The sequence below is a fragment of the Anser brachyrhynchus genome, assembly GCF_964034855.1.
Source record: "Anser brachyrhynchus genome assembly, chromosome: 26".
NCBI classification, from domain to species: Eukaryota; Metazoa; Chordata; class Aves; order Anseriformes; family Anatidae; genus Anser; species Anser brachyrhynchus.
The window spans coordinates 2,458,895-2,486,801 of NC_137719.1; the positions used below are offsets into that span (position 1 = coordinate 2,458,895).

The 27,907-nt window shown below is 57.7% G+C and overlaps 1 protein-coding gene across 6 annotated transcripts; it reads right to left on the minus strand.

Moving 5' to 3' along the window:
* Positions 1–1,029: 1,029 nt before the first annotated feature.
* KANSL3 (KAT8 regulatory NSL complex subunit 3) lies at positions 1,030–27,372 on the minus strand. 6 transcript variants are annotated; one of them, XM_080568223.1, is made up of 22 exons: positions 27,076–27,372; positions 24,984–25,154; positions 24,236–24,326; positions 23,737–23,922; positions 23,423–23,554; positions 22,032–22,148; positions 21,358–21,459; positions 21,172–21,243; positions 20,783–20,857; positions 19,752–19,909; positions 18,760–18,823; positions 18,075–18,275; positions 17,659–17,815; positions 16,403–16,480; positions 13,179–13,370; positions 11,380–11,464; positions 10,369–10,523; positions 9,785–9,897; positions 8,971–9,190; positions 8,617–8,750; positions 4,048–4,207; positions 1,030–1,783 (listed from the first exon to the last, which is right to left on the minus strand). In XM_080568223.1, exons 1-22 carry the CDS (start codon positions 27,330–27,332, stop codon positions 1,200–1,202), a joined length of 3,504 nt encoding a protein of 1,167 aa, XP_080424349.1. In that variant the 5' UTR covers positions 27,333–27,372; the 3' UTR covers positions 1,030–1,199. The 6 variants fall into 6 exon arrangements, with proteins under 6 accessions (XP_080424349.1, XP_080424350.1, XP_080424351.1 ...); XM_080568224.1 differs by lacking the exon at positions 16,403–16,480 and having other exon boundaries at positions 27,076–27,371; XM_080568225.1 differs by lacking the exon at positions 13,179–13,370 and having other exon boundaries at positions 27,076–27,371.
* Between the last annotated feature and the right edge of the window lie 535 nt (positions 27,373–27,907).

Consider the following 27,907-nt stretch of genomic DNA (forward strand, 5'->3'; position numbering starts at 1 on the left):
TCTGAAGGCTACGTGAGGTCCCCAAAAGCTGGGCAGCGTCTGGAGCGGGTACACAGAGAGCGCAGGAAGGGTGGGACGAGCCTCGTGCCATCTCCCTCCTCTCGCAACGAGCAAACCCAGCCGAAGGTTGAGATGTTTATCCCCTGCTGCTTTCCAGGCTCCCCGTACCGATCACCCTTCCTCTGGTCGCTGTCTCAGCCAAAAATAGGACCTTCTCACGAGCCAGCGGGATGAGGAAGTGAGCGGAGATTTCGGAAACGTGCCTGCAGCGGGGTGGGGAGCGCAGGGCTGCCCCAGCACCGCAGAATCCCATTCACGGGCTCGTGCTCCCTGAACGCATCTCAGGCGGCGCTTCACGCCCCACATCCCTCGGGGGAAGCAAGTGTCGAGGGCTCAGGGCCGTAGCGTTGGGCACAGGGATTAGCCCCAATAACCACAGAAAGTCCCCCAAAATCGCAGCCCTAAGCTCTGTGCTGTGCAAGCACCCCCAAGAGCCCAGTGACAGCCCCAGGGGCATCGCTGGTCCTGAGCCCCAGCAGACACAGACCCTGGGAAACCACCTTCGACACCGCCAAACCCAGCCTCACCTCAGCCCCTGGGCACCCATTTTGGGGCTCAGCACCTTTGTGGTGCCCTTTCTGCAGCTTCCCCCACTTCAAGCACAACCTGCTCAGGTCCCCGGTGCCTTCCCCTGCTTGGTGGTGCTGAGCCCCCACGTAAGTCAGGCCTTTTTCAACAAATTCAAATATTCCAGAAGTAGAAGGGAATTTCTACCCGGAGGAGGGACATACGGATGGCAGGGGCAGGAGGAGCCTCCCTCCTTGCTGCCCAGCCTGCTCCCAGGACCCACAGCGTGAATTTTTCCCTGCCTGCACACTGCTTTGTCTGTCCGTGCACTCGTGGCGAGAGAAATCAGAGAAATCAGGCCCTCAGCAGAACTGGTCTCTTCCAAACACCCAGAGCGCCCAACAAGGCCACAGCTGGGCTGCCACCAGAGCTGCTTTTGGAAGAGACAGGTACAACAAAGTCGGTAAAGAAAAAAAAAAAAAACAGATTTATTGAACAGCAACAAAACCAGAAAACATCCCCCTAGTTTGCTACAGCCGGAACCAGCCCCCGGTCACCCCGGGGCTGCTCCTCTCCCGTCCCGCAGCCTTGTTGGGTCTTCCCACGGCCCTGGCCGAGGGGCCCCGGGGTCCCTACGGCTTCTGGCTGAGCGTGGGCCCCGCCGCGGCGATGATGGAGGAGCTGGCCAGGCTGCTGCCCAGCGTTATCAGCGTGGTGCCGGCCCCTCCCGGCAGCACGCCCTGGGGCAGCAAGTGTCTGTTGGCCAGAGCCTCTCTGGTGCGGATGATGGTGCTGCCGTCGTCCACCACGGAGGGAACCCTCCCCAGGGTCTCCATCGTCCCCAGAGCGTGGCCGAGGGCCGAGGCGCTCTTGGTCAGGCCGACCTTCTCCCCGAGGTGCCCGAGGGGCCCGTCGCCCTTCACCGCGGCCAGCGTCGAGGTGAGGATGACGGTCTTGGAGGCGGTCTGCAGGACGGGCCCCACCTTCGAGTGCACCAGGCTGCCGGGAGGACTGGGAGCGCCGGCCAGCGGGGAGGTGGCGAAGGTGACGGCGCCAGTGGGAGAGCTGGCGGACGAGGAGGAGGAGGAGGAGGAAGGCTGGATGCCTGGCAGTTTGAGGGGGACTGAGGTAGCCTCACCCATCACGGACTTGGTGAGCGCAGAGAGCTTGGCGTCCGACATGACGTACAGCGTCTTCATGGGGCTGGCGCTGGTCACTGCGGGGAAGGGGAGAGCGCAGTCAGCGGCCGGGGGGACGAGGTGCCCACCCCGAGCTGAGCCCCCCCGGCAGCACAGCTGTAGGGTTTCAGGCTGGAGAGAGACAACTTGCCTCGTTTTGTCATCCACAACAAACCCCAGAGCTGTCACAGCCTGGGCAGAGCACTGCAAGGAAACCCCAAACCTGCCAGCTCCCTTCCCGGACCTCTCAGACCCCACAAAAAGCCTCTCTTCCTTCAGTGTCTCACCCAACACAGTCCCTTCCCGTGGGGACGGGACCTTGTGGCTCTTTCTTGGCCAGGCACATGCCATCCTACCCTCCGAGCTGCCACGAACACGCTGAGCTCACGCTGCTCCCGGCGGCCTGGCTCAGGGCAAGCTCTCGCTCGGCTCAGGCACCTCCAGCTCCATCCCACCGGCAGCGAAGGCAGACGCTGCCGCAGGTGCTCGGACACTCACCACACTCCACCTTTGGGCAGCTAAAAGACATCAGGCTTCACAAAATGAAGCCCTTGGCGCTCTGAGGCAGTAGCAGAGGTGGTGCGCGGTGGTTACCCCATCCAAGCCTGCTCCCCGGCCACGTCTGGGGTTACCACAGCCCAGAGTGCAAGGGGGGAGGGAAGGAGACGCCTCTGCAATCTGATCGCTGGGGTTAGATGTGCTCAGGACATTGGATAAAGCCTGGAGACCCACTGCTGGTTAAAGACGACGCTGACCAGAAAGACCCCGACCTGGAGAAGCCCACAGCTCGCTCCTGCGGTCACCCAAGGCCACTCGCTCTGTCCCCCAGGAGCCCACATCGACAGGCAGCACAGCAGCAGCGCTGGCTCACCCGAATCGCACCACAGCTCCGACACAACGGTGTCAGAGATGTATCGCGGTGTCCCTCACGTTCTTCAGCGGCAAGAGCTCACCACAAGCTCCAGCAGCAGCGTGGAGCTCTCCCGAACAGGGTGCCAGGCTCGGGCACGGAGGACACAGAGCGAAGGCTGAGGACTGACTGAGCAGGGTGGGGTGCTGACCCCACCGTCCTGGAGGGGATGAGAGAGGCCAAACCTGCAGCAGCACAGCAGGAATAGGAGGGTAAAACCCCTGCACAGGCTGGAAAGGGGCACGGAGACATGACGATGCTGTCGGGCAGCAGCACACGCTGCTCCATGAAAGCAGGCTCCCTGAAAGCTCCACGGAAGATATTCCGGCTGGAATACCGTCTGTGCTAACAGCCCAGTCCGCCCTGCTGCTCTGGCAGCTTTGCTGCAAACCGGTCCTCCCCCTGCACACAAAGCCAAAATGAACCTCAAATGAAAGCAGGTAAAGTTCTCCACGGATCTGACTTCACCCGCTAGTTACGACCAAAAACAAACCAACCAAGAACACAACATAAAAGGGCAAAGTAAAGCAAAACAAAACACAAGAACACAGAAGGATTAAGCCCAGTGCTTCTGCAGCTCCCTGTTGAGTCCTGGGGGAGACCAGCAGAGACTGGGGGTCTGAGCCAGCGCCGACCACCAGTTAGAGCTGGGTCTGACGCCTGCGAGGAGCCAACGGCACGGTGAAACAGCACACGCATCGGCGCGGTGCCGAGCAGCCTTGTTTGACCTCTGGGGAACCGGCACAGCTCCCCCGAACGTCACCCACCAGACCTGGGTGCCGAATACCTGCCCGTCCTTCCCCTGGCTTGGCAAATCGGCTGGACCGAGGGAAAGGAAAACACATTTCTGGCGTGGCTGGAGGCGGGCTCTGCTGTGCGGAAGCCTTTTGAGGATGCGGCGGGCTGCATCATCGCTCTGCGGAGGTTTTTGATTTTTTTTTTTCTTGTAGTGTGAGGCTACTAGCTGGGTATGCAATGTTTGTTCGGGTGTAATCGGATGGGTCTGCTCTCTCCAGGCAAGGTAAATAAATGTAGGCAGCAGGGAGAGGGCTTAGTGCTACCGGCGTGTGGTGGGGGCCCTACACACAAACTGAAGGTAATCCCCCGCTGTGTTCGGGCTCAAGTTTTACACCCCGCTCTTTGTCAGCTGCACGGAGCGAAATCAGAACTGCATGTACTCGTGCAAAGAAACCACAGGGGACCTAACTCAATGGAGGAGGAAAAAAAAAAAAAGAAGAAAAAAAAAGGCAACGGACTTAAAAATAAGCAGGGTTCAGGCAGCTATTCCCCAGAGGGACTCCGCACACGTCACCCGCAGGCATGGCTCCAAGCCGGCCTCCGCTCTGGCCCCCAGGCCGGCTGCCCGCGCCCCACAACTGCCATGCGCCTCACCTACGGGTGCTGCCGCGGCGGTCAGGTGGGCTGCGGGGTCGGCAGGAGCCATCTCTGCGCCAGCCTGGGCTTTGCTGAGATCCATCTGAGACAGCAGCTTGCCAGGAGAGGCGGCGCTGGAAGCTGGGCCGGCCAAGTTCCCAACTGCACCGTCTGGAGCCTGGAGGGGTTAAAGGAACGGAGAGCTGCTGGGAGCGGCCGCGGCGCTGCCAGGAGCGCCGGGACCCCAAGTGGAGCGGGGTTCGACCATCGCTGGGGGGGCTGCAGCCGTTCCTCAGGGCCTGCGCTGTCCCTCACCTCGAAATCAGAGCGCGCCTCCTCCCTGCTTCTTCTAGCCTTGCCCTCGCTCCCATCAGTCACGTCTAAACTCGAGGCAAAATCCACACCGAGAGACAGTCTGCAGAGATCTGTCCTGTAAGGCGTGACGGTGCCGCTTACAGAGCCAGCACTGTTGGCAGTGCTCGGGCTGGGACTGCCACAAACGCGTTCCCTTTTCCTGGAGCGGGGTGGCCCTGTCCCCACCGCGGGCTGCCAGGGAGCTCAGGCGTGCTCCCGTGCTCTCTGCGGCGCCAGCGAAGCAACCGCCAGGAACTGGAGCTCACGCACAACTCCCACGGCACACAGAGCTGCTTGTGAGAACAAGGCGCTGTTACCGCCAGCACCGGTGAAGTCCAGCAAAGACTGCAAACGGCACACAGCAGAAGAGCTCCCCGGGTGCCAGAGGAAGACTACAAGTCCTTCTGGTGTCCACCAGATGTCTGCAGATGTCCCCCACTGGGACAACCGGGCAGCTTGGATTCGTGTCCTAAGGCGCACGTGGCCTTCAGGGGCTGACAGGCTTCAGGCAACTCGCTCACTCTCCTCCACCGCCGCCAAACATCGCCAGCAAAGGCTTAGCTCCAGTCCGAGCCCTTCCTACCTGACGCTCGTGCAGGTCACAGCCTGCTCTTCCACGCCCTGCGCAGCAATTTGACGGCGCTCCATTCGTTTTAACTCATTTCTGCCCCTGGGAGGCAAAAAGGTCAGACTCCAGCAAGGGGCGGTACGTCCACCACCAGCACGGCTGGCTCCGGGCAGCACCAAGGGCTGGAGGCTCCTCGCTTGCCTCATGCCATCTAGGCGAGATCCCTGCCCACGGCTCAAACCGTCGCACCTCGGCTCGTTGCAACGTAAATGGTTTTCCGCCTCGTGGCGGGGCAAGAGCACGATCCGGCATCGGCATCGCTACATTTTGCGGAGCCGCTATCGGGATACAGCCATGCTGCAGAGAGGAACTCACACAGAAAGCACCGCTCAAAACCACGGTGGAACAGTTCCTTGAAAACAGGAGCTGAAGCTTGCTTGTATTTTCACTTCGAAGCCACCCAAACACTCTTCTGCTTTTCTTACTCTGCTACTCGCAGAAAACATTTGCGCCAAACTCCCCGGGAAGATTCCTCAGCCTCCCGCCTCCCCTGCAACGCCCGTGGGGGAAGGAAGAGTTACCCACTCAAACTGCATCTCAGCTGCTACAGGCATCGCCCCAGCCCCCAGAGTTTTAAATCGCAGCCGATGCGTGGGCTTCACGCTTCCTGCGCAGGCACAGCGGAGCCGTCAGCTGGAATTTCAAAGGAAACCCAACCAACAATGGCTTTGGCTACCGCTGAAAACACAAGAGTTTAAGCTCTGGCATAATCCCCCCCCAGCCTTTTGTAAATTTGCTCTTTTACAGGAAGCCCCGGTGGATTACGTAATCCTATGTGCTAAAGGTACACACAAGCTGATGTCAAGGGCTATAATTAGTTACAAAAACACACAGCTCGTTCCATTTCCTGTAAAAGCCTGCTTTCAGTTTGCTTTTGAAGCAGCTCTCACAACCGACCTCACAATTAAGCGCTACCTTGAACACACAAGCTCAGCATTGTAGGTCCAAGCCGCAGCCTGCCACCAGCTATGCAGTTTTCTAGGATCAGCGAGGCAGTTTCAGGTGTCGCTGCCTTAAAACCCCAACCCACAAAGGAACCCATTAACCCTCGAGCAGCCCGTGCCAGGCCTCATTACACCCGGTAGCTGCGGATGGATTTTGAGTGTCTCAAACGGGCAACAAAGGGCACAGAGGGAAGCACGCCAGGTCTCGTGGTTTCTTCCAACGGCCTCTGAAGAGCCCAAAAACCAAGACTGGGAGCTGCAAGGCAGCACGACGCGACTCACCCTCTGCTTAGGTGGGAGCTGCACTGAGTGCCACTAGCGCTGCGTTTCCGAGCTCTACCTTAGCCGGCAGCAGCCCGGCTCTGCCAGCGCTCACAGGCTCTGGTGCGCTACGAAGTGACTGGAAGAAACACAGAGAAGTCAAGGGAGGAAGGACGCGGATGCTCCCGGATCTTGGCGTTAACCAGCGGCAAACCAGGAGCCTGGGCGGAAACTACCGGCAACGGGAGATGCAAGGCCAGCTCTGAAGCAGCACGGGACAAACTAAGGACTCGTGGCTGCTGTTAATACTTACCCAGCTCCATCCAGAGGCTTGACCTACAGACGATGCCTCCCTACACATCTCAGGGCTTCGAGCAACCCTAAACAACCTCGGCAGACAGCAGCAAGGAGCAGAAGCACGCTCCCTGCCTCCACGACACGAGCTGCCTCACTAGCAGGGACCAGAACTGCAGGGCTTCACCTACAAGGCAAAGATTGCTCTGCGTCTCCTACACCAGCTCACCTGCCCCGGGCTGCGTTAGCGATATCGAGAGCAGGAAAAGCCCACGTGCAAGAGAACAGAGCCGCGGCCACGCTGGAGAGACCTTGGCATCCTCCAGTGCCTTCAGCACCAGCTTGTGGGAACTGGAGCTCAATCCCCGCAGCCCTCGCTCCATGCTCACCCCACTGCCCAAGCTGTAGCGTTTGTCACTCTGGGAATTTGTTCTCTTGGTCTTTAAATTCCTGTTTCCCTGCAAATGCCTGTCTCGAATCACTACTCGGCTCCTGCTGGGCAGTCGGTTGTACCCCGAAGTTTTTAGGCTGGGGGATGTTGCTGGCGCCTCTTTGTCCCTGCTCTGTGGGCTCCTCTGATGACCCCAAGCTAACCCCCAGTTAATTCAAGAGCTCCTGGCAAGCTTCAAAGCTTTCATTTACCTCCGAAGCTTGCTGCTTTGTTGTATTGTCAGACCCTCACCAGTTCAGTTTGTGGTTCCCTTCAGGCTGTTCACACAGAAATTGTTTCTGACCATCCCAGGTTCCCCAGGGCAGTGGTCATGGCCCCAAGCCTGCCACAGCTCCAGAAGCCCGTGGACAACGCTCTCAGACACAGGGTTTGATTTTTAGGGGGTCCTGTACGGAGGCAGAAGTTGGACTGCACAGTCCTTGGGCGTCCCTGCCAGCTTGGGGTGGTTTTATGGCAGAGCCAGCCAGGTGCTGCCTCCCACACTGCTCATCCTCAGACAACCAGCCCTCCCTGCAATGCCTCCTTCAGTCCCATAAGGCAGATTACAGGGCTGCCTGTAAATCCCGTGTCCCGCCAGGATAACGCCTACAGGAGAGGCCTGAGTGCTGTGCAGCGCTGGAGCCGGGATCATGGGGAAGCCACCTGAGCTTGGGCTAAAACCTTGCTGATGGCACATTACGGCCACCACTCACCAAACGTCCCAGCAGGGCATCGGAACCGCTCTTTCTACCCTCACATTTACGGATCCATCTCCAAACTGGCAGTGGTTTAGGACAGAGCCCAGGGACACACCTGCAGCAAACGTACCGCGTCTGCTACCTCCAGGCGTCAGGGTGGAGAGGTCTGCGTTACGGTACCCAACACCACTGCCTTCACCACCACAACAAAAAAAAACCCTCTCCAACTTCTTGTGCCCTCAACTCATCTGCACCAAGCCTCATCCTGGGAAGCTGGGAGGCAGCCGGGACCCTTCTGAGACCTGGCACACCTCTAGCATGGGCACGGCAAAAGCATTTCCTTCTGTCAGCGATCCATCGCCGCAAGGAGATCTGCTGTGAACAGACACAACTTTGGAGCACGCACTGAGCACTTCATGTATTGGTTTTAACAGCACAGCAGCGAGACGGGGCAGAAGCTGAGGTCCTGCAGCAGGAAAGCCTCCAGCGCCCTGACACCCGCTGTCACATCAGGGCACCTGAGCGTCAGGAGCAGCATTTCTGAGAGGAAGACACCACCAGACAGCACAGCCAGCCCACTCTCCTGCCTGACCAGACGGGATAGACGCTGCAGCAGCAGCCCTCCTCCTCCCACCAAGCCCTGTTACTGCCAAGAGAGCCCAGAGCCCCGACAAGAGTTTCCATACCGATGTCAGCGTTAGGAACTAGACGGAGATTCCCTCGGTGCAGTACCAGCAGGACACCGAGTACAATCTCTGGAGGAGACGACCTTGCTGCTAACGGATGTGAAGATAACCCGGGTCCTCCAACCACCACCTCGCAAGGCCCCTCTCTGCACAGCCTCAGCAAAAGAACAAGGCTCAAGCCCAGGAGAGATGTCAGGACCAAGAACGCTCTCCCCAGAACAGCCGTTCCTGCCCGTGAGCTGTCTCTGATCACAGCAAACACTCTCTCTAGGGAGGAGACGCCGAGGATTACCTGAGGGGCCTGCGTCTGCATCGGCTGCTCGTCGAGCTGGGGCTGCACAGCCCCCATCGCAGCCTGGCTGAGCGTGGTCACTCGGCTGGGCTGCCCACGCAGCGTCACAGTAATGGTCGTTGGGGCCTTCAAGCCTGGAAAACACAAGCGAGACGTCCCTGAAACACGGAACTGCAGGGGCCACCTTCACCCACGGGGCTGCATCAGGAGTCTCTTCCCAGCAGAGGAAGCTCACGAGTTGCTACCACACGCAGCTTTGCACAGCTACAGCTCAGAGCACCACAAAGGCGAAATAAACTCGGGGAACACCAGGCCTGGGGTGCTCCAGAAGCCTGCAGCGCTTGCTTGCCTCACCTGCCGCCTGGTTGGAGATCTGAGCCAAGCCAGGGAGGCTGCTGGCCAGCTTGGCCAGTCCCCCGTTGGTCAGCAGCTGGTGAATGGCCGTGGGTTTCCCGCTCGCCGAGGCTCCCACAGACAAGGAGGTGGCGACTGGGATGGTGCGGACGATCGTGCCCGTGCCTGTGGTGATGGCACTCAGGTTCTGGATCGGTGCGGGTGTCTTCACAGCTGAGTTCTGGAAGGAGAAGCAGAAGCACTGAGCACCTGGGAGGACTGGGGACGGTGGGATGGCACAGCCTCTCCCTCCCGCAGGAGCTAGAGGTCAGAGAGTTTCCACACTTCATCCCGGTAGCCACAAGCAGGTCTACAAGCAGGTAAAGCCATCCCTTCCCGTCTGCACGTACCCATTTCAACCTGAAAGCACAACTGGGAGAAAGGCTGGCTCCGCTTCTACTGAGGCCTCTCAGACTGGAAGGATGGGGAGCACTGCCTGACAGCATCACAGAAGGACAAGAGGAGGACAGATTGCTGATCCTCCCCTCTCCATTCTCCGGACCCTTATTTATCAGCACTTTCTAGGTGGCTGCCAAGCCCACTTTTGAGTACAATTTCCCACAGCCCTGTTCCCTAGAACCAAGGCCTTTTACAGGAACCTGTACCCTCATCGCCTGTCAAACTTTGGGCACATTATTCCAGCTGCAGTTCACACCCAGCACCACTCGTCTCTCCTGGCCCTACACCACACATTATCTGGGCTCCAGCTCCTGCCACGTCACCCCCGTACTGCTTCCCTCCAGAGAGCAACCTCCGATGTTTGCAGGCTGTGTACCTGCACGGGTGAGCCAGCAGCAGCCACACTGGCAGGAAGGGCTGATGACTTGGTCCCGATGTCCTGCAGGCTGAAGCTCAGCCCTTGCAGCAGGCTGCTGGCAGACGCTGCTCCTAGAAAAGAGGAAAGAACAAAGAGATTAGTCCTGGAGAATTAACCACCATGAAATCCTAGGTCTGTCACGCAGCAGTGCCTGCAGAACTGTCCTTTGAAGAGCAGCATCCCAAGCAGCCCGCAGGGATGCTCCTAGTTACCCTATAAACACAGCCCAACACGTTTCACTGCTGCAGTGACCAGCAACACCATCTGTGAGAGAGGGGAGGCACGGTACAACTGGGCAGGAGCAGTCGTACTGCCAAAAGGAGGTCGTTTTTGGTATCTCGAGGCATCATTACATGAAAATGATGCAGTTAACGGGTTATTGAACCTTCAGCCTCATTTATGGCACCCCTCTGGCTCTCCACGGGCTCTGAAGAGCAAAGCACCTCAGCGCCGAACCCAACGCAACCAGTGAACGCAAGAAAGAGGATCCCCTGAATGATGTGGAACCTGGTTTACCTTTTACATTCACAAGAGACAGGTACCTTGGAGGGCACTGGCTGGCTGGGCCTGCATGCAGTGGGCGCTGCTGGCTACCAGCCTGCTCTGCAGGGCATGGAAAGCGCTGGGCGCCGTGCTGCTGGGGATCACGGCAGACGGAGCAGGGCTCATGGAGGAGGTTTCTGTTGCTGAGCTCAGCCTACAAAGCAAGCAGAAGGGAAAGGCACCTCTTAGCGATAAAATGGGCAACGCACGATGGCTTCGACAGCGCGCTGTCACCAACCTAGCACAACCAAGCAGGGCTTCTGGAAGCGTAAGGTGGGGAGGTGATGAGCTAAAATAAAACAAAGCTAGAGACATTTCCCTGTGTCCACCGCAGCGAGGAGCGCCTGGGGCAAAATCTGTGCATTTCCAGATCAGAAGGAAGGTGCTGCAAAGGCTGTGCCAGCCTACACAAATGCAATCCACCTTGGAGCGAAAAATTTCCCATTAAAAACCTACTTCCTATCAGAGAACAGCTCTTCTTCCTCTCCCCACCCAGATCAGTCGGGGTCCAGTTCTCCAAGGCATGGTTCAAATTAAAATGGAAAACAGTGATGTGAGGGATTGTCAACACCACATTCGTTCCTCAGAAGAAATCCCAGTGGCCCGTTAACTTCAGAGCCAATATTGAGAATTCTTTCGCTATCTTTGGAAAAAAAACGCTCAACTATCAAAGAACGAAGACAACACTGAATTTTTGGCAAAGACCACGGCACAGTCGTTCAAAAGACGAAGATAAGCAGTCCTGCAGCAAACTCGGATTTGGAAAACCACACAGAAACGGCCCAGCAGCCACACCACCTTCCCCATCTGCCCAGTTCCACCGTTCTCAGACTCGACCAGTTGACAAATAGTTTTGGGGAGCCTAAGCGTCTCCCTTTCTTCAGAGAAATCCAGTCATAAGCAAGGTACCAGGAAGCTCCACGCACAGAACGCGCCACGCAGTGGTGCTTTGTTCACACCAGCAGCCTCTCAAGGAGGCGCAGGGCTTACAAAACCAAAGCTGCACTCACTTGGAGGCGGTGAGCAGTCCGAAGGGCTCCTTCACACCTGACACGGACTGGCCGACAGCCATGGGGACCGGCTTTCCAGAGACAACTGCAAAAGAAAAAGAAGAAACCTAACTCTCCCTCCTCCATGAGGCCTGAGGGATTCCCTGTCTCACGCACTACCCCCAGGCACAGCCCAGCGCTGCAGGCCACGGGCTCATCCTGCTCACAAGACCTCTTCTCAAGGAAACCTCCGCTGCAGCCATGAACACACGCTCGAGGCACCGCGCTACAGCAGGTCAGGAGTAGCGGAGAGAGCAGAGTTGCGAATAAAAACCAGAAAGCTGCCGTCATCAGAGCGTGACAACAGGCAGGACTCAAGGAACCGGCTCGAAGTCCGACAGCAGCGGCCACGCAGGCCCTCACCACCAAATGCAATTCTCTCTCCTAAGCGTCACCTCCACTAATCCCCTCCTCCTACTCCTCACGGCACGGAGCTACCGCCTCGAGTGCTCGGTTGGGGTCTGGCTGGCTGCTGGAGATGGATTTTGTGAATTTTGTAAGCATTCCTTACAGGCACTTTACAAAATACACAGGGATGCGGCGAGTCGCAATATTTGTTTATTGTGTCACAATATTTGTTTATCGCGGCCTTTGGGATACAACTGCATTTGTCTCGTGCATTCCTCCTGCTCACGCATGGTAAGAGGGAATTCTCGTTTGGTTCGTGTTTACTTCTGCAACTCATTTCCTTTCTGTGGAAAGAAGTAAAGTTTGGAAAATTAAAAAAAAAAAAAAAAAGATTCCGGAAACCAGAGATCTTCAAAGCTGCCCGAAGATGAACTGTAACCCTACGAAAGGATGTGTATTGATTAGTTAATTTTCACATTTCAAAACAACCGTTAATTAACCAAGAAATCCTTCTAAAGGAGCACGGTTATTTCTCAGCTTGGAAAACCTTCCGACCTCCTAACACTTTGAACGGAGACGCTGACCTTCGAGCCCTGCACTGCACCGAGCTAGCGCTAAAAACGAGCACCAGCATTACAAGTGGGGGGCTCTGAGCTCAAGAAGTCCTTTGCACGAGCACGGAGAGCAAGAAGGCAAAATCCTCCGAGTACAGGAGCGAGAGCAGCCAAAGCTTCTGCCCTCCTCACGAAGGCTCGAGGGGAAGACGACAGAGCACATCACCTCTTCTCGGACAGAAGGACCTCTGCAACGCCCGTGGCAGCGGGTTTTCTCAGCCCCGCAGGCAGGAGAGGAGCTGGAATTTGTTAACACGCGTATGAAGGGCAAATTGTCCTGGACTTCAGGCCACTGCACAGCCCCGAGGGGCATTTGGCTGAATCGTGAAGTCCGAACACGCAGAGGCAGGAACATCGCCGTCATCCGTAAAGCAGGAGCGCGTTCCCGGGGAGAGCCTTGCTTCCGCTGCGGGGGACACGCAGGCAGGCAGCAGAACCGGAGACCCGCACGGACCTACGCGGAGCGAGGCTTTGCCAGGAGCGGCACCTCGATGCCTCCCAGGAAGGTACAAAATTCGCCTCGCAGCTCACAAGGCTGCCGTCAGGCACCTCGCTGAAGCGCGCGACCCGAACCACTACGGAAAACGTCCCGGCTACGCGCTGCCAGCCCCCACGCATCCCCTGCTACCCCCTAGAGCACCACATCGCACCTCGAGCCTCCGTCTCCTTCCTGCAGCTGCCTCCTCGAAAAGCCAAAAACCACAGCTCCCCTCCCCTCCCCACGCCGTGCCCCGGAGGAGCCGGGCGCCGCCACGACCCGCTCTCTGCTTACGAAGCGGCTTTGCAATCGCAACTCACTTTCTGCCTGGGTGGTGAGGGGTGCTCCGTTCCCCACGCCCGCAGCATCTCCGTGAGAGACAATGGTCACCTTGATTTTGGCTCGTTTGGAAGTTTTGCTGCACTGGGTCGGGCTGGGGGTCTGCTGCCTCTTCAGCTGCACGCGCACATCGTCTCTCTCAGCCCCTTCCGAGTGCTCTGAGGAGACTGGAACTAGGGGACACAGAAGTAGCTTTTTGAAACCGATGGCCGATTCCTCCAGGTCAGTGCTGCTCCAAGGCGCGGAGGAGGGACACATGCCCATGCATACTTCCACAGCTCCCTTCATGCCAGCCTTGCCCATCTCCCATGCACCGGGACCCCTCGCTTCTCCTTTTCACCACCTATGCTGACTCCTGCATGCCCTACGCTGCTGCCTCAGGGCCAGTGCTTAGCTTAAGCTGCTCACAGGCATACGAAGCCCGTCCTGCCCTCTGCAGCGAAGAAAAAAATGGATGCCTACAGTAATAACACATCTTCGCGTGAACACTTTTCCTTTCAAAGCACGGTACAATCGCTCCCGGCATCCGACCCTTCCAGCACCCCTAACTTCCAGACGAGGGGGACGAAGGTGCAGACTTGCAGAGCTGGTGCAGGCGTGCTGTCAGTGCTGGGATTAGAGAGGAGGTGTTTGTGTGCCTGTCGTTCAGCACGTCCCTTCCAGCGCTCAGAACCGGCCCTCAGAGGGCTGGACAGGAGCGTACAGGTGGCCGGGAGGCACTAAGCGAAGCAGCCATGAGCACAAGAGGTGCTGCAGCAAAGCCAAGCCCCCCGCGCCCTACGCTGCGTGGCGCTAGGGAGAAAAGCAGCAAGCTGAGACTTCTCTTCCACGCCAAGGGCTCGTTCTGCTGTCGCGTCCTTTCGACCCATCACATCCGTTCCGTTCTGCCTACAGCACAAGCTTGCTGGGGAAAGGATTGTGCAAAAAGCACAGGGAGCCCGCTACAAGCGCTTCTGGGTGGCACGGGGACAAGAGGGGGTCACGAGACAGGATCAACGGCACGGGGACAAGAGGGGTTATCCCATCTGTCCGTCCTCTGCGCACTCCACGGCCGGCGTACGGTCACCCAGCCCCAAGCTGAAACGCTGGTGGAGCAAACGAGAGCGCGGATCTGCCTCCTACTGCGGTGCTGGTAGCCTGGCAGCGCTCACAGCCGCAGCCCTGCCGCGATCTGCGGCAATGGGACAAGCTTTGGAGAGCCCCCTCCACCGGGAGCTTTCGAAGAATGCCGTGAGGCAGCTAACTCCCTGCTGGTCAACGTCCTGGGTTTCTAAGTCACCAGCCTGGAAGCCAAGCTACACGCATCCTTTTATTTATATATATGTAATCAGTCCCGAGATGTGCACGTGTATGTGTCTTTATTCCTCTCCCTGCACACCCCCCTACCTGTGTGTCTCTGAGCTGCGGGCCGGGACAAGGCTGCACCCAAATCCCTCGGTGTCAGGCGACTCGCAGCAGCGTTTTGGCGCTGCTCTGCTCCCCTCAACAAGCTCCGAGCCCGCTGCGCTGCTATCGCTGCAGACCCGCAGCTGGAGCACGTGAATTGGTCACACTTGTGCACGCTCCCACGCCTCCCGCCCGACTGCGAACACACTCGGACAGAACCGCTGCCCAGAGGGACCTCGCCCGGCGTGCACGGACTGCAGGCACCGAAGCCCCCCGGAGTGCCACCGTGAGTGCCACCAGCCAAGCAGGACGGTGAAAGGGCACATGCGCAGGCAGTGGCGTTAGTGCCCCTCAAAGCGTCACTGAGCAGCGACCCGAAGTCCCTCCTGGTCACCGCGAGCGAGAGCAGAGCCTGCTGCTTGCCGCAGAGGCAGCCCGTGCTGTACGAGGACTCTGCTGCAAGGGGCTCGGCGTGCCTTTACAGCTCCAGGGGGGGCGGCGATCACCCCCACGTACACAGCACGCGCGCCCCAGCTTCCTACCTCACGGCTCAGGCAGCTGAGCCAGCGCAGTAACGAGCCCCGAGATGTTAACGACTTTCAGTCTTAGCAAAAGGCAGGGCAGGCTGGTGCCAGAGCATCCCCGATAAAGCATCCAGGCACCCGACTCGGCCACTGCGGTTTCTCTTCCCCGCAGGTACTGGGTAAGGGCAGAGCTCCACGTGAGCTCCTCCCAGGCTCATCTTTACGCACGGGGAGACCACCAGGTGTCTCAAAAACAAGGCTCGAGGGAGAAAGAAACCTTTAAAGCCGCCACCTTGGTCTTTGTGCCTCAGGGCTTTGTCACCATGGCTGTGCACGCATGTTTGGACTGCACCCTGTGTGTGCTCAGCATGCCAACACAGCACGGACGTCACTGCATCCTCGGCAATTAAAAGCACCGGCACTGGGGGGGCTGCAGGCATTCGTCACCCCCAGCAGTGCTCTCAGCTCCTGGGGTCACCTGAGCTGAGCACGGGCACCCCACACGACAGCGCAGCCTCCCAGAGCCTTGGATGTCAGGCTCTCTTCCTCCCCTAGCCCCAGATCTGCCCAGTCACCGCCTTCTGAGACACCAAAACACACCTTTAGACATGCTGCGGATCCTGCCCCTCAGTACCCAACCCTCGGAGCACCTCACACGCTGACCTCCACCTCGGGGTGCTCCAGCACCCAACCAAGAGCCCCCAGGACCACAGACTGCTCACCTCGGCCTGCCTCCCGCTCAGCACAGCCAAACCTGTCAACAAACTCAATCCTTCACACCCTTCTCCCACCACGCCGCCGTCACCCCACGGCCATCCCTCTCCCTGCTCTCTTTGCTCTTCTCTAACGCCCTCTGGCCAAGAAACGCTGCTCCAGCCTCTACGTCTGCCCCTTCCACTCGGGGGCTCCTCGCTTCCACGCCCGCCGACAGCCACTTTGCAGTAAGGAGCTCCGCCAGCATGCACTCGGTCTTTAAGCTTCCCAACAAGTCACCGCACCGTCCACAAAGCTTCAGTTCGGAGCAGAACTGCTGCCGGGTCCCAGCAGCATTTACCTACCGGGGCAGGGGCAGGGGAGGAGCTCAGGAGGCGTTAGTGCTCTCAGCTAGCACGCGAGCCGTTTGCTTAAGCTTCAGATACAGCAACGAGAAAGCAAAAAGCAGGGGACGAGGGGACACGTTGGGCCACATCCCCCAACCAATGCAAGGGAAGAGGAAAATGATGAAAGAAGGAAGCCGAGAGACAGAGAAAAGGAGGGAGATGGAGAGAGACAGAGAGAAGTGAGGAGATACTCACCAAAGAGACATGAAGAGGTGCCAGGAGGAAGAGCTTTCCTCACCAGCATGTTTTGTTTCAGAAAAGCAGCAAACTGAGCTGAAATGAATCAGAGAGAATTACAGTATCACAGCCTGGCTCTGGAGGGGGGCAGCGACCTCCAGGAACACCACTGCGACGCGCAGAGACCTGGCAGCAGGCAGGCAAACGGCTCAGGGCACGAGGAGACACCCTCAGCTCCTCTCCGGATGGCAGCGCAGCGCATCCCGCGCCACACCGGGCAGCGCCCCAGCTCCTGCAGGGTCCCAGCAGCACGAGCCCTCTCCAGCCCCGCAGCCAGCGCGTCCCTCACCACCTGCTGCCACGACACGCGCACGGACGGCACGCCGCAGCGGCGCTCCTCACGAAACGAGGCAGCCTCGCTCCACTCAGCAAGCCATCCTCCTGCCTCCCTTACGCTATCTAGGAGCTTCCTCCTCGGCTACGACAACGGAGGAACAGTCCAGGAGCTGAGAAACTACGAGATCCAAGCTTGGATTTCCCCCCGGAGCCTAGCCTGAGTAACACAAAGACTTTAGCGAGTGCGTGGTCGCACTGCTGCAGGAGACAACAACAAGTCTGTTCAGGTGTGTCCTGAGCGAAGGAACGAGGCCAGAGGGGAGGATGAACTACTCCCCGCTCCTGCTGTTCTGGCCAGAAAGGATCCTCAATGACAAAACCCTCACCTACAGCCACAGCCGTCACAATCAGACTGAAGCTGCGCAAAAAGGTTTTTAAATCAGCATCCAACAGGACAAAACCCCATAGCTCAAGCAGTTCAGAGCGGGTTTTCCTCTGCTGTTTCATGCAGGATGACTAATTACCAAAGGCCCACTGCTCCAGTCACAATTCACTAGCCTCAGCCATCACCTGAGAATCTTTAATCTCCCTCCCGAGCAGCCTGGAGACACCAGTCAAGGGGCTCACACTCAAAAGGGAATCGGAGCATGGCTACGTAGCGGTTTTGTCAGCCAGAGCACGTGAAAATCCTTCCCACTTGGAAAAGCAGTGAGGCTCCACGAGCTGCAGAAACACCGTTTCCAACCTAATTTCAACCCCCTACAAGCTGCTGCCTTCAGCTGACAGGAACGGGGAACTGAGCTGCAGAGCAAACTGCCACGGGAAGCTTGGAGTTCACGACAGGACTCAGAAGACAAAACCTAAAAGAGTCGGGGCAGATAAAGACCAAAAATCCAGGTGCTCGGAGGGAAGAGGGTGGAAAAGCCGCAGGAGGTTACCTTGTGCCTGCTTGTGTGTCAGGATAGTGTCCGTCCTCTGCACCTGCCTCTTGAGCAGCTGCGTGGTGCTGATCTGGGTGGGCTTCTGGATGGAGGACACCGCAGCCATTTTAGTCTTGGGGCTCGACGTGGGGCTGCTGGAGACGCTGGATAAGTCCTGCTCGAAGAGAAGGAACACCTTACCCCCGTGTTTCCCCGAGGACAGGCAATCCTAACCCTCAGCGCAGGCAAGAACGTGCATCCCTCTGCTGAAGCAGGTCTAAATCCAAAGGTTCCTTTGCCCCTCCACAAGCCTTCAGTCCTCTCACATCCTCTTGCCTCCCTCTTCCAGCCCTACCACACCTCAGCGGCACACGACATCTCTTTGCCCCACCTCAGCCTTCCCCCGCTTGCCATATCCCGGAGGGAGCCCCTACCTCCGAGCCCGAAGGCGAAGCGGGCACTTTGGCTGCTGGTGAGGTGGGCCTGCTGGATCTCTCTGGCAAATCAAACGACAGATCCCTCCTGGTCGAGTCACGCGGCTTCTTCTTCTTCTCAGCGTCCAGGTCACGGGGATCAGAGCCCGAGTGGCTCTCCGCTCGAGTGAGGACTCCAGTCAGGAAGTCAGCTATTTCATCCTAGGCAGGATGAAACTAATAGTTAGGCTATGAGGTGCGCAGGTCTCTGAATAATTCAGTTTCACGGCTAAAATTAAAAAAAAATAACTGAAGGTTCTCAAAGAAAAACTGATAGGGCTCTCCGGGTTTAACATTCCACAAACAGAAATCCCTTGCAGACAGACCTTGACTTCTCACCAGAGCTCCTAACTCCACTGATTTCTGACACATGGAAGAGAAACGTGATGGTTTCCCTAATGCTCCCCAAAGTACTGCCTGCTTCCCCAGGCAGATGAGAAGACTCAGAAAACTGATCTTTGCTTAAAGTACACAAACAGGAAGCTCACGTCTCTCCTCCTGTCAGAGGACAACCACTTCGAAAACCACTTGAGAAAGATTATGTTTGTTCAACCAATACTGGCAGCGAGGTTGTAACTTGTGATCGCAGACATTTCAGCAGGCTTTTTATAGGTACGAAGCATACGGGGAAGATTTCTGTCTTTACCTGGATGCACCTGTCCACCATACTCTGGGTCAGGCCTTCTGACTTCTTTTTGGCTTTGCTTATCCTAGGAAAAACAAAAACAAAAAACAAAAAACACATCAAACAAGTGGAAGTCAACAGATACTGTTTTTCCCCTTTCACACTCACTATACGATTCTTCACCAGAGAATAAAACTCAAACGATGGCCGGTTTGCTCCCTTACCCACTGACCCTACAGAGTAAGTATGAGCTGGCTCCGTTAGCGCTCAACTCCAGAGCACCGCCTGCTGGCAAGACGAGATTCATCCTCAGAAGTACGAGATTCATCCTCAGAAGTGCTGAGATGAGCTTCGGGGACAGCAACAAGGGCCCAGCATCGCTCAGTTTACGACTAAAGCTTCTTGCAAAGCAAATACATTTCCTTTCCTTCAGAGCTTCGTCTCCAGACCCGTATCAGAGCTTGACTTTTCTTTCTTTCCTCTCCCTTAGTAACTATTTCTGCTATGGATTTCTGACTTTTGACAGTCCAAAATATTGTTTGCATTGTTGGATCCAGCTCTAGCATCAGGCTAAAGCTGTTCTCATACATAACTTGCTCCAGTTTTTGGTGCAGTTATCCCAGAGACACACGAGTGTGACTGGAGAACAAGCTCCAAAGTTCACTTCAGCACCTCCTGCAAGGCTCTTGGAGCCTCCCTTACCCCAATACCGGACACAACCTCCATCAGCTGCATGTTCCAGAGCCAGGGTGGCAAGAAAAAACAGATTACTTGCTCTAGTGTCATGCCATACTGTGCCCTGGATCTTCTGCTTCCCACTGGGAGAAGCAATGGTGATTTATCCCAGAAAAATCACCCAACCAACCATCTCTCTATCCAGCACACTGGGCTTTGACCAACTGCTCGCTTTGACAGAGCATTATTAGGCAGGGCCACGTTTTTTTTTTTGTAAGCAGCACGCTCAGGTCTTGCCCGGCGCCTCACGGCAGAGAATCCACCTCACAGGACATCACCTGAGATTGTCGTCTGCTCCTCCCACCACCACCATGCTGTTATCAGCTCGGATTTTCTCCCGGAAATCTTCCATCGCTTCGATGTTGCACTGCAGGGAATTCTGACCGATCACAAAGAGGACAGGGGTCTTCATCTCCAGGAGGGGGTCATCGACGTCCTGCAAGAGCAAGGGGGGCTGTAATTCAGAAGGGCTGTTCCAGGATGCAATCTTTGGGGCCAAACACGTTTCTGAAGCATTTCCCAAACAGGTAAGCACTTCCCAACAGGAAAGCACGTGCCACGGAGGAGCAGGCAGCACGTCACACGCGATCCCAGTGTGTACTAACCACATCCTAGAGGAAAGGAAATTATGAATCGCGTGGTTTGCCTGGACAAGGTGGCACATCTCAGACACCCTGTTTCAACTCATCCTTCCTCTTCCGAGCTTTTGCCACACAAACCCAGGACAAAGCTGAAGCAGTGCCAACAGCAGCACAACCGGCAATGAAGCTTTCTAGGGTGAGCCCCGATGGGATTTGTGCAGTCATCCTGAAGAGAAGTCTGCTCAAGCACTGCACCATCCCCAAAAAATGTCTTTTACACAGGGCTGATATGGATTTCCACTACAGTCTCAGAACCGGTTATTTCACCAGCACAACCGTAATCATTCCCAACACGGTCGCAAACTGGTCAGCTAACACAGGAGCGATTTGGGATCCACATAAATGACTTTAAGTCATCACCTCTGGTGCCAAACGACACAGTCAACAAGCGACGCTCATGTGAGACCCAAGGAAGGAGCTGCAAAAACACATTACAGGAGGGACAAGCAAACACAGGACTTCACACGCCTGCTATCGCATCAGGAAACCTGTTACGGATGCAACACTTCTGCCTGCTGGGCACATCCCCTCCAAACAAAAAAATCAGAGACATTCCTCAAAATTTTTCCAGGTATCACTGGACTTCCAAACCACGTTCTACGGAACAGTCTAGGGAGGTTAATAAACAAACAGTTCTTTAAATGGCCCCCACCCCCTTCAGTCCTTACCCCTCTGGGGCCATCAACTGTTAGAAGAGGGAATCCAAGGCACACAACTGCAGTGACGTACTCCATCACTGAAACCTGGGTAGAAAAGCAACAACAGTCAGCATCCTCACAGTCCTCTGCTGTAAAGACTGCTTTGCTAGGCTCAGGGCACGGAGATCTCCCACGTATTTAGACTGTGCTTAGGTGCTTAAAAGGAATGGGGGAGGGAAAAAACACCAAGGAACTCAAACTCCTTTACGTCCCCATGGCCAAAAAGGGTGCATCTCAAAGCCAGGCCTCAGCAAGAGGAAAGGGAATAAAATAATAATCCCCCAGAGCCTCAAATGCACCAAACTCTGACCTGAAGTTTTCAAATTGTCTGAGAGAATGCAAACGAAACAGGCACTTACGTGACAGGCCACCAAGGCACCCGTGTTCCACCCGATCAGGATGATCGGCTTGTGAGAGAAGTGGTTGTGAATCTACGGGAGACAAAGGACAGCGATGGAGGGACAGACAACGGGACGCTGCCGCTGGGCCCCGCAGCACCTGCGGGCGAGGGCGGCACAGGCTCGCCCTCCTCTCGCCGCTCTTACCTCCGCCACTTTGCTCCTCACCGCGCCGATCATGTGCTCGAGACACTGCAACACTCCCACCCCGCTGCCGTTGTTCAGCAGGTGGGTGGCGATGGGAATCACCTGTCATTTGGAACGAAAAATGAATAAATAACAGAGGCACAACGGGCACCAGCAACAGGCACAGGCCGGAACCAGTTTATACACAACTTTGTGCTTTGTCTCTCCCGTGGAATTCGCTTCCAGCTGCTAAAAACAGAGGAAACAGAGAATTCCCTCCAGAGACAGCCCCTGCTGCTCACCTTGCCCCTATACGCCCAGTACGTCCGACACACAGAGCGCTGCGAGCAGCTCTGTAGCCAAGGTGACCTACAGCCTCCCTCCTCCAACCTCCTCCTAGGGGAAAACTCAAATTCTTAATAAAACGATACAACCCGAACTGCTGGAGACGGTTGACTTTGGATGGCAAGTCTCCCGCCGTGACCCCAAACTGATCAGACTGGGCAACTTCAGCCCAATTTGTGCCTTAGCTGCCAAACACTGCAGGTGGCAGATGCCAGCCTCTGTTTTTAGCAACAGCAAACATTTTGGTGCACCAACAGATTACAAAAATAAGCTCAGCAGCTGCAGCCTACCACAGCTGCTAACGTGAACTAGCTACTAACGTGCCTGCCTCCAAACCCGACCGTACAAACCTTTCCCAAGCAGGAAAGCTGCGACTGCCAGAAGCGGTGCCGTCGAGAAGTGGGGAACATGGAGTTGGAGGGGCCGGAGGAAGCAATCAGGATGAGGGGGGAACCAGGCAATTTGCTCTGCAGAGTGCAACGAGAGATACGTGAGGGAAGGCGACCTCTCGGCCCCAAACCTCGCCGCCTGCTTCCCCATCCTCCTGCTGCTCCAGACCCTCACGTGCACCAAGGGGTTCACGGGGGCAACTTAAGCAAAACTTCACACAAGAGGACACCACGTGCTACGCGAGCTGCTTCTTGGTGGTAAGCCCGTGGAAGAGCATCCTCCCAGGTGGGGGCTGAAAAGGAGCAACACTCTCAGCACAACCCTGATAAGCCACAGAAGAATTAAAACGGTTATTTATAAACCCAAAGCCCAGCCTGGCCTGCACTACAAAGTGGGAGGGATCTTGCAGAGCTCATTAAATGCGCAAGCTTTCCCCAGCTGATAGTACCTCGGGGTAGTATGGGGGAAAATGGGTCCAACAAAAGGAGTCCCCTCACTGAGCAAGGCTAAAAACCAGGAGGAAAAGAGCCCAAGGAGCACGAAAGAGACAGAAGGAAGAAACAAGCAGAAGAACAGGAGGAATAAAGCCGATCTGCATCAGGGCCAGGGCAATCCCTACCACAAGCACAGGTTGGGTGGAAAATGGGTTGAGAGCAGCCCTGAGGAGAAGGACCTGGGGGTGGAGGTTGATGACAAGCTTGACACGAGCCAGCAATGTGCGCTCGCAGCCCAGAAAGCCGACCGTGTCCTGGGCTGCACCAACAGCAGCGTGGCAGCAGGGCGAGGAGGGGATTCTGCCCCTGCTCTGCTCTCGTGAGACCCCACCTGGAGCCCCGCGTCCAGCTCTGGGGCCCCAGCACGAGAAGGACGTGGAAGTAGTAGGATGAGTGCAGAGGAGGCCACGAGGATGATCAAGGGGCTGCAGCACCTCTGCTATGGAGACAGGCTGAGGGAGCTGGGGGCGTCCAGCCTGGAGAGGAGAAGGCTCCGGGGAGACCCGATAGTGGCCTGCCAGTGCCTAAAGGGGGCTACGAAAGCTGGAGAGGAACTCTGTCCGGGAGTGTGGTGATAGGACAAGGGGGAACGGCTTTAAACTAAAAGAGGGTGGGCTGAGATCAGGTATAAGGAAGAAATTCTTTACTCTGAGGGTGGTGAGGCCCTGGCACAGGCTGCCCAGAGAAGCTGTGGCTGCCCCACCCCTGGAGGTGTTCAAGGCCGGATGGGGCTTTGTGCAGCCTGGGCTGGTGGGAGGGGAGTTGGAATTAGATGGGCTTTAAAGTCCATCCAACCCAAACCACCCTGTGGTCTGCGAACGGCCTCTCGCTCCCCGCGAGCCCCCAGAGGTACTCACAGGTTTATTATGCGACAAGACGCCCACTGCTGGGTCCCAAGGTCTCTTCAGCAGCAGAGACAGAGCCTCAGCTCCTGCTGCCCCCGTCTTCGCGGTGGAGGAGAGCAGCATCCTATCGATCAGGGTGGGGATCTGAAACCAGAGGCCAGAAAGGACTGAGTACACGCACACTGTTCTTCCAAGGGGCTTTTAAACATCATCCCTGCCACCCCAAGAAAAAAAAAAGGATAAAGACTCCATCAGCTTCCTTTCAATGAGCTTTATAAAGGGAGAACGTGGTAAGAGAGGGTAAGGTCTCTCGCTGCTTTCATCACCTTTCCTTTAAGCGTTTGCAGAGCGTCCAAGTATGCAGCCAACACTGGCAAACTGAGGGTTTCCACTAACGTTGTGTGAAGCCACTGGATCAGCTTGGTGTCCCAGTTCACACTGGCCAGCGCCTGGCGGACCCTCCGGGCACATTTGTCCACCGCTATCCTCCTCAGGACCGGCTCATTGCAAGCCTGAGAACCAGGAAGTTAGAGGACAAACACACAGTTACGGGGAAAATCAAGCATGCCACGTGCATCCCAAACCACAGGAAAGCATCAGCCTGGGCAGCTCAAAGCCCTCTGGCAGCAAGCAGGGACCAACACCCTCTCAGCGAGGACAGAATCACGCCTCAAACAAGTCCCGAGCTGCCTGGTTCTTAAGACCACAGAACCCCAGAGCCGAGACTTCCGTCTTGACTCAATCGCTTTGCGAGGGGGGACGAAAAACACACAGGCAACGAATCTGCTGGAAGGTAAGAGAGCAACAGGGAGTAAAAGATCTTACCCCTTCGTTGGCCAAGCGGGCCAGCCTATCGGACTGCAGCGCTTTGTGAATCTTGTTAAACAGCTTGTTCTGAGCCATTGTCCAACCCGTCCTGGGGAGAAAAAACAGGTAACGTCGATCGCTTGGACACAGGCATCTGGGTCGGGCGAGCAGGCACAGCTGGGCATCAGCTGCACCTCCAGAACCCGCTTACAGCTGTGGAGAAAGTGAGTTTCGCTAGCGAGGGTTTAAGTTAAAAGATCGCTCAACAAAAACCACCAGGTTGGAAGTGTCACCAGGGCGTACCAGTGAACATCCAAGCACTGGAACAACAGAAACAAGAAATAAGACCAAAATAATTGTTCCTTTTAGCAAACGTTATCTCCCTGTCTCTCAGAATAACCATTCCTGAAAATCGACTGACTACAGTTACAGGGGGGTGGGAATTTACATGTCCTCGTTTTTAGTCTTCAACACTGGAATATGGCTGAGCTGGGGACCTGCGTGTCACTGTCCCAAGCTCCTCCGAAGGGAGGTGACAGCTCCACACGAAGCGTGCAGGAGCTTCAGCAGCTGGGCCAGCCTCTGTCATTAAACCTAAGAGTTCTCACAGCAGGCAAACAAAGAATTTGGACACCAGAATTCATTTTCTTTGAACATTACTCGGTTCAGGAACGTCGCCGGGTATTACGTCACACTAAAAAACCCACACCGGGCAGCGTGGGGTTGTTCCGAGCCCCAGTTTGTTTTCCCAGCTGGCCCCAGCTACCTGTTGACGTGTTCCTCCCAGTCATCCGGCGGCGGAGGGGCGTCTGCATCCGTGCGGGCAAACATGACGTGGCGCTCGCACTCGTTCATCACGCTGCGCGCCTTCTGGTTGTCGTAGAGCGGCACGGGCGTGGGCGTCACCGTCTCGACGTCGATGGGGATATCTGCTTCGCTGTGAGGAAAAAAATCACACGTTAGAGAGCGGGATCACTCGCCTCGGGGTCTGCTACGCTGGTAAAGTGAGAAAGGATTTGTAGCCAGCTGGGGTCCTAAGTCCGGCCACGTCTCTCAAACCCCGGCTCTGGCTGCGAGAGTGAGCGCAGCAGCAGGAGTTGTCTAAGTTGTGTGAACATGAAGCACTGGAACATCCTCACTTTAACACTTAATGACGCAGCCAGAGCTCCTGGCGGGTGTTTGCAGCCAACCTCAAGCCCCCGAGCTTCACCATCAGCTACTGCGCCGCTCCTGACAGAGCCCAGGCAGCTCCCGAACCCCGCTGGGGCCCCAGACCCCGACACCAAGGCCCCGCGCCACGTCCCCGCGCACATTGCTGTGCCCCCAAGCCCCGTCACCCCATGCCCTGCCCTGACCCCCCCAGGCCCTGCTGCAGCCCCCAGACCTCCCCTCGGCCCCATGCTCCCCACCACAGAGCCCAGGACCTGCTCCAGTCTCCCCAACCCACGTCCCCCAGGCTCTGCCTCACATTCCACCGTCCCCCCAGCCCCACAGACACCCGAAAAGCTTCCCAGCCAACAACCGGACCCTGCCCAGCCCCTCCCCATAGTCCCAGGTCCTATACAGCCCCCCAGCCCCATACTCTCCCCTCACAGCCCCCCAGGTCCCACAGGACACCTCCTTACTCCACAGGCCTCACGCTGTCCCCTCAGAAACCACCCCAGGTCCCTCCTTACATACCCCCAAGCCCATACACCCCCTCACAAGCCCCACAGCCCCCCAGGTCCTACAGACCCCACACTTTCCTCTCATGACCTACCCCAGGACCTTCCTCACAGGCCAACAAGCTCCTCCAACCCCTCACAAGCCCCTCAGCCCCCCAAATCCCCTAGTCCCCACACCTGCCCCTCAGAAGCCACCCCCAGGACCCTCCTCGCAAACCTCTCAGCCCCCTACAATCCCTCACAGGCCCCTCAACCCCCCAGGTCCAAACAGACCCCACAGTTTCTGCTCAGGAGCCACCTCAGGCCCCTCCTCATAGACCCACAGCCCCCTACACCCCCCCACAGGCCCCTCAACCCCCCAGGTCCCACAGACCCCACACTTTCCACTCAAGCCCTACCCCAGGACGCTCCTCACAAGCCCCTCACCCCCCAAAACCCCACATTTTCCCCTCACAACACACCCCAAGCCCCTCCTCAGAGGCCCACAGCCCCCTACAACCTCCCACCGACCCCTCAGCCCCCCCCATATCCCACAAACCCCACATTTTCTCCTCGCAGACCCCTCAGAAGCCAAGCCAGAACACTTCCCAAGGACGTTCCAGCCCCCCAACTCCCACAGACCGCCACTTGCCCGTCCGAAACCACCCCAGCCTGTGCTCACAGCCTCACAAGCCCCTACAGCCCCTACAGCCCCTCACAAGCTCCTACAGCCCCTCACAAGCCCCTTGGCCCCCCAAATCCCACAGACCCCCCCCTTTCCCCTCAGAAGCCACCCCAGGACCCTCCTCGGAGGCCCCTCAGCCCCCCCCACTTCACAGGCCCCACACCTTCCCCCAGCCCCCACCCCAGGCCCCTCCTGGCAGCCCCCCAGCCCCCTACACCCCCTCACGGACCCCTCAGCCCCCCCCCTCCCCCAGCCCCCCCACTTTCCCCTCACAGCCCCCTCAGAAGCCCCCCCAGCCCGCTCCTCACAGCCCCCCCACCCCCCAAACCCCCCATTTTCCCCTCCCACCCCCCCAGGCCCTTCCTCACACCCCCCCAGCCCCCTCCACCCCCTCCCAAGCCCCTCAGCCCCCCCCAAAACCCCCCGGACCCCCCCCTTTTCCCCCACCCCCTCCCTCCCCAGCCCCCTCCCGGCCCCTCCCTCCGCCCCCCCCCGCCCCCGGCCCCCCCCGCCCGCCGCCCCCGGCTCACAGGGCGCTGCCGGGGCTCCGCCGGGGGGGCAGGAAGAGCATGCGGGCCGGCCGGGCGGCGCTGGCGTCGGGGTGGGCGCTCCAGGGCTTGGCGTAGCTGTGGTCCAGGCACACCAGGTCCAGCTCCCGCTCGTGGGCCGACAGCTGCAGCAGCAGCGACGTCCCCATCCTCCGCGCCGACCATTGCAGCTCCCGGTCCCGATCCCGGTCCCGATCGCGATCGCGGTCCCTGTCCCGGTCCCGGTCCCGCTGCGCCATGGCCGCGCCGCCCCCCCCCCCCCTCCCCCCAACTGCGCATGCGCCGCCGCCTGGAGGCGCCCCCCTGAGGAGACGGCGCATGCGCTATGGGAGGGGGGAGGTAAGGTGTGGAGACTGGATCGCGCGGAGCGGGGCGGGAGGGGAGGGGAGAAGGGCTGGAGAGTGGAGTGCGGAATGGGAAGGGGCGGGAGGGCGTGGGGTGGGGACAGGAGGGGGTGGGGACGTGGGGACGTGGATGTGGGGATACAAGGGTGCGGGGACATGGGGATGAGGTGGATTGGGGCATATGGATGTGGGAGCACAAGGATATGGGGATGTGGGGACACAAGCGGATGGGGACATGGGGACATGGATGTGGGGACACAAGGACATGGCGAGGTGGGGACGTGGGGGTGAGGTGGCATGGAGCGCACAGATGTGGGGACACTAGGACACGGAGACATGGGGACACAAGGGCACGGGGGCACATGGATGTGGGGACAGGGGTATGGGGAGGTGGGGACATGGGGCTCATGGATTTGGGGACACAAGGACATGAGGATATGGGGGTGCAGTGGTGTGGGGCACATGGATGT

Excerpts from the sequence above, each read along its gene's own strand:
- KANSL3 (XM_080568223.1), bottom strand. The coding sequence starts at position 27,332 with ATGGCGCAGCGGGACCGGGACCGGGACAGGGACCGCGATCGCGATCGG. Across the intron at positions 17,816-18,074 it reads CTTCGCCTTCGGGCTCGGAG|GACTTATCCAGCGTCTCCAG; the intron begins GTAGGGGCTCCC and ends CTCTTCGAGCAG. Across the intron at positions 11,465-13,178 it reads CCTCACCACCCAGGCAGAAA|TTGTCTCTGGAAAGCCGGTC; the intron begins GTGAGTTGCGAT and ends TTTCTTTTGCAG.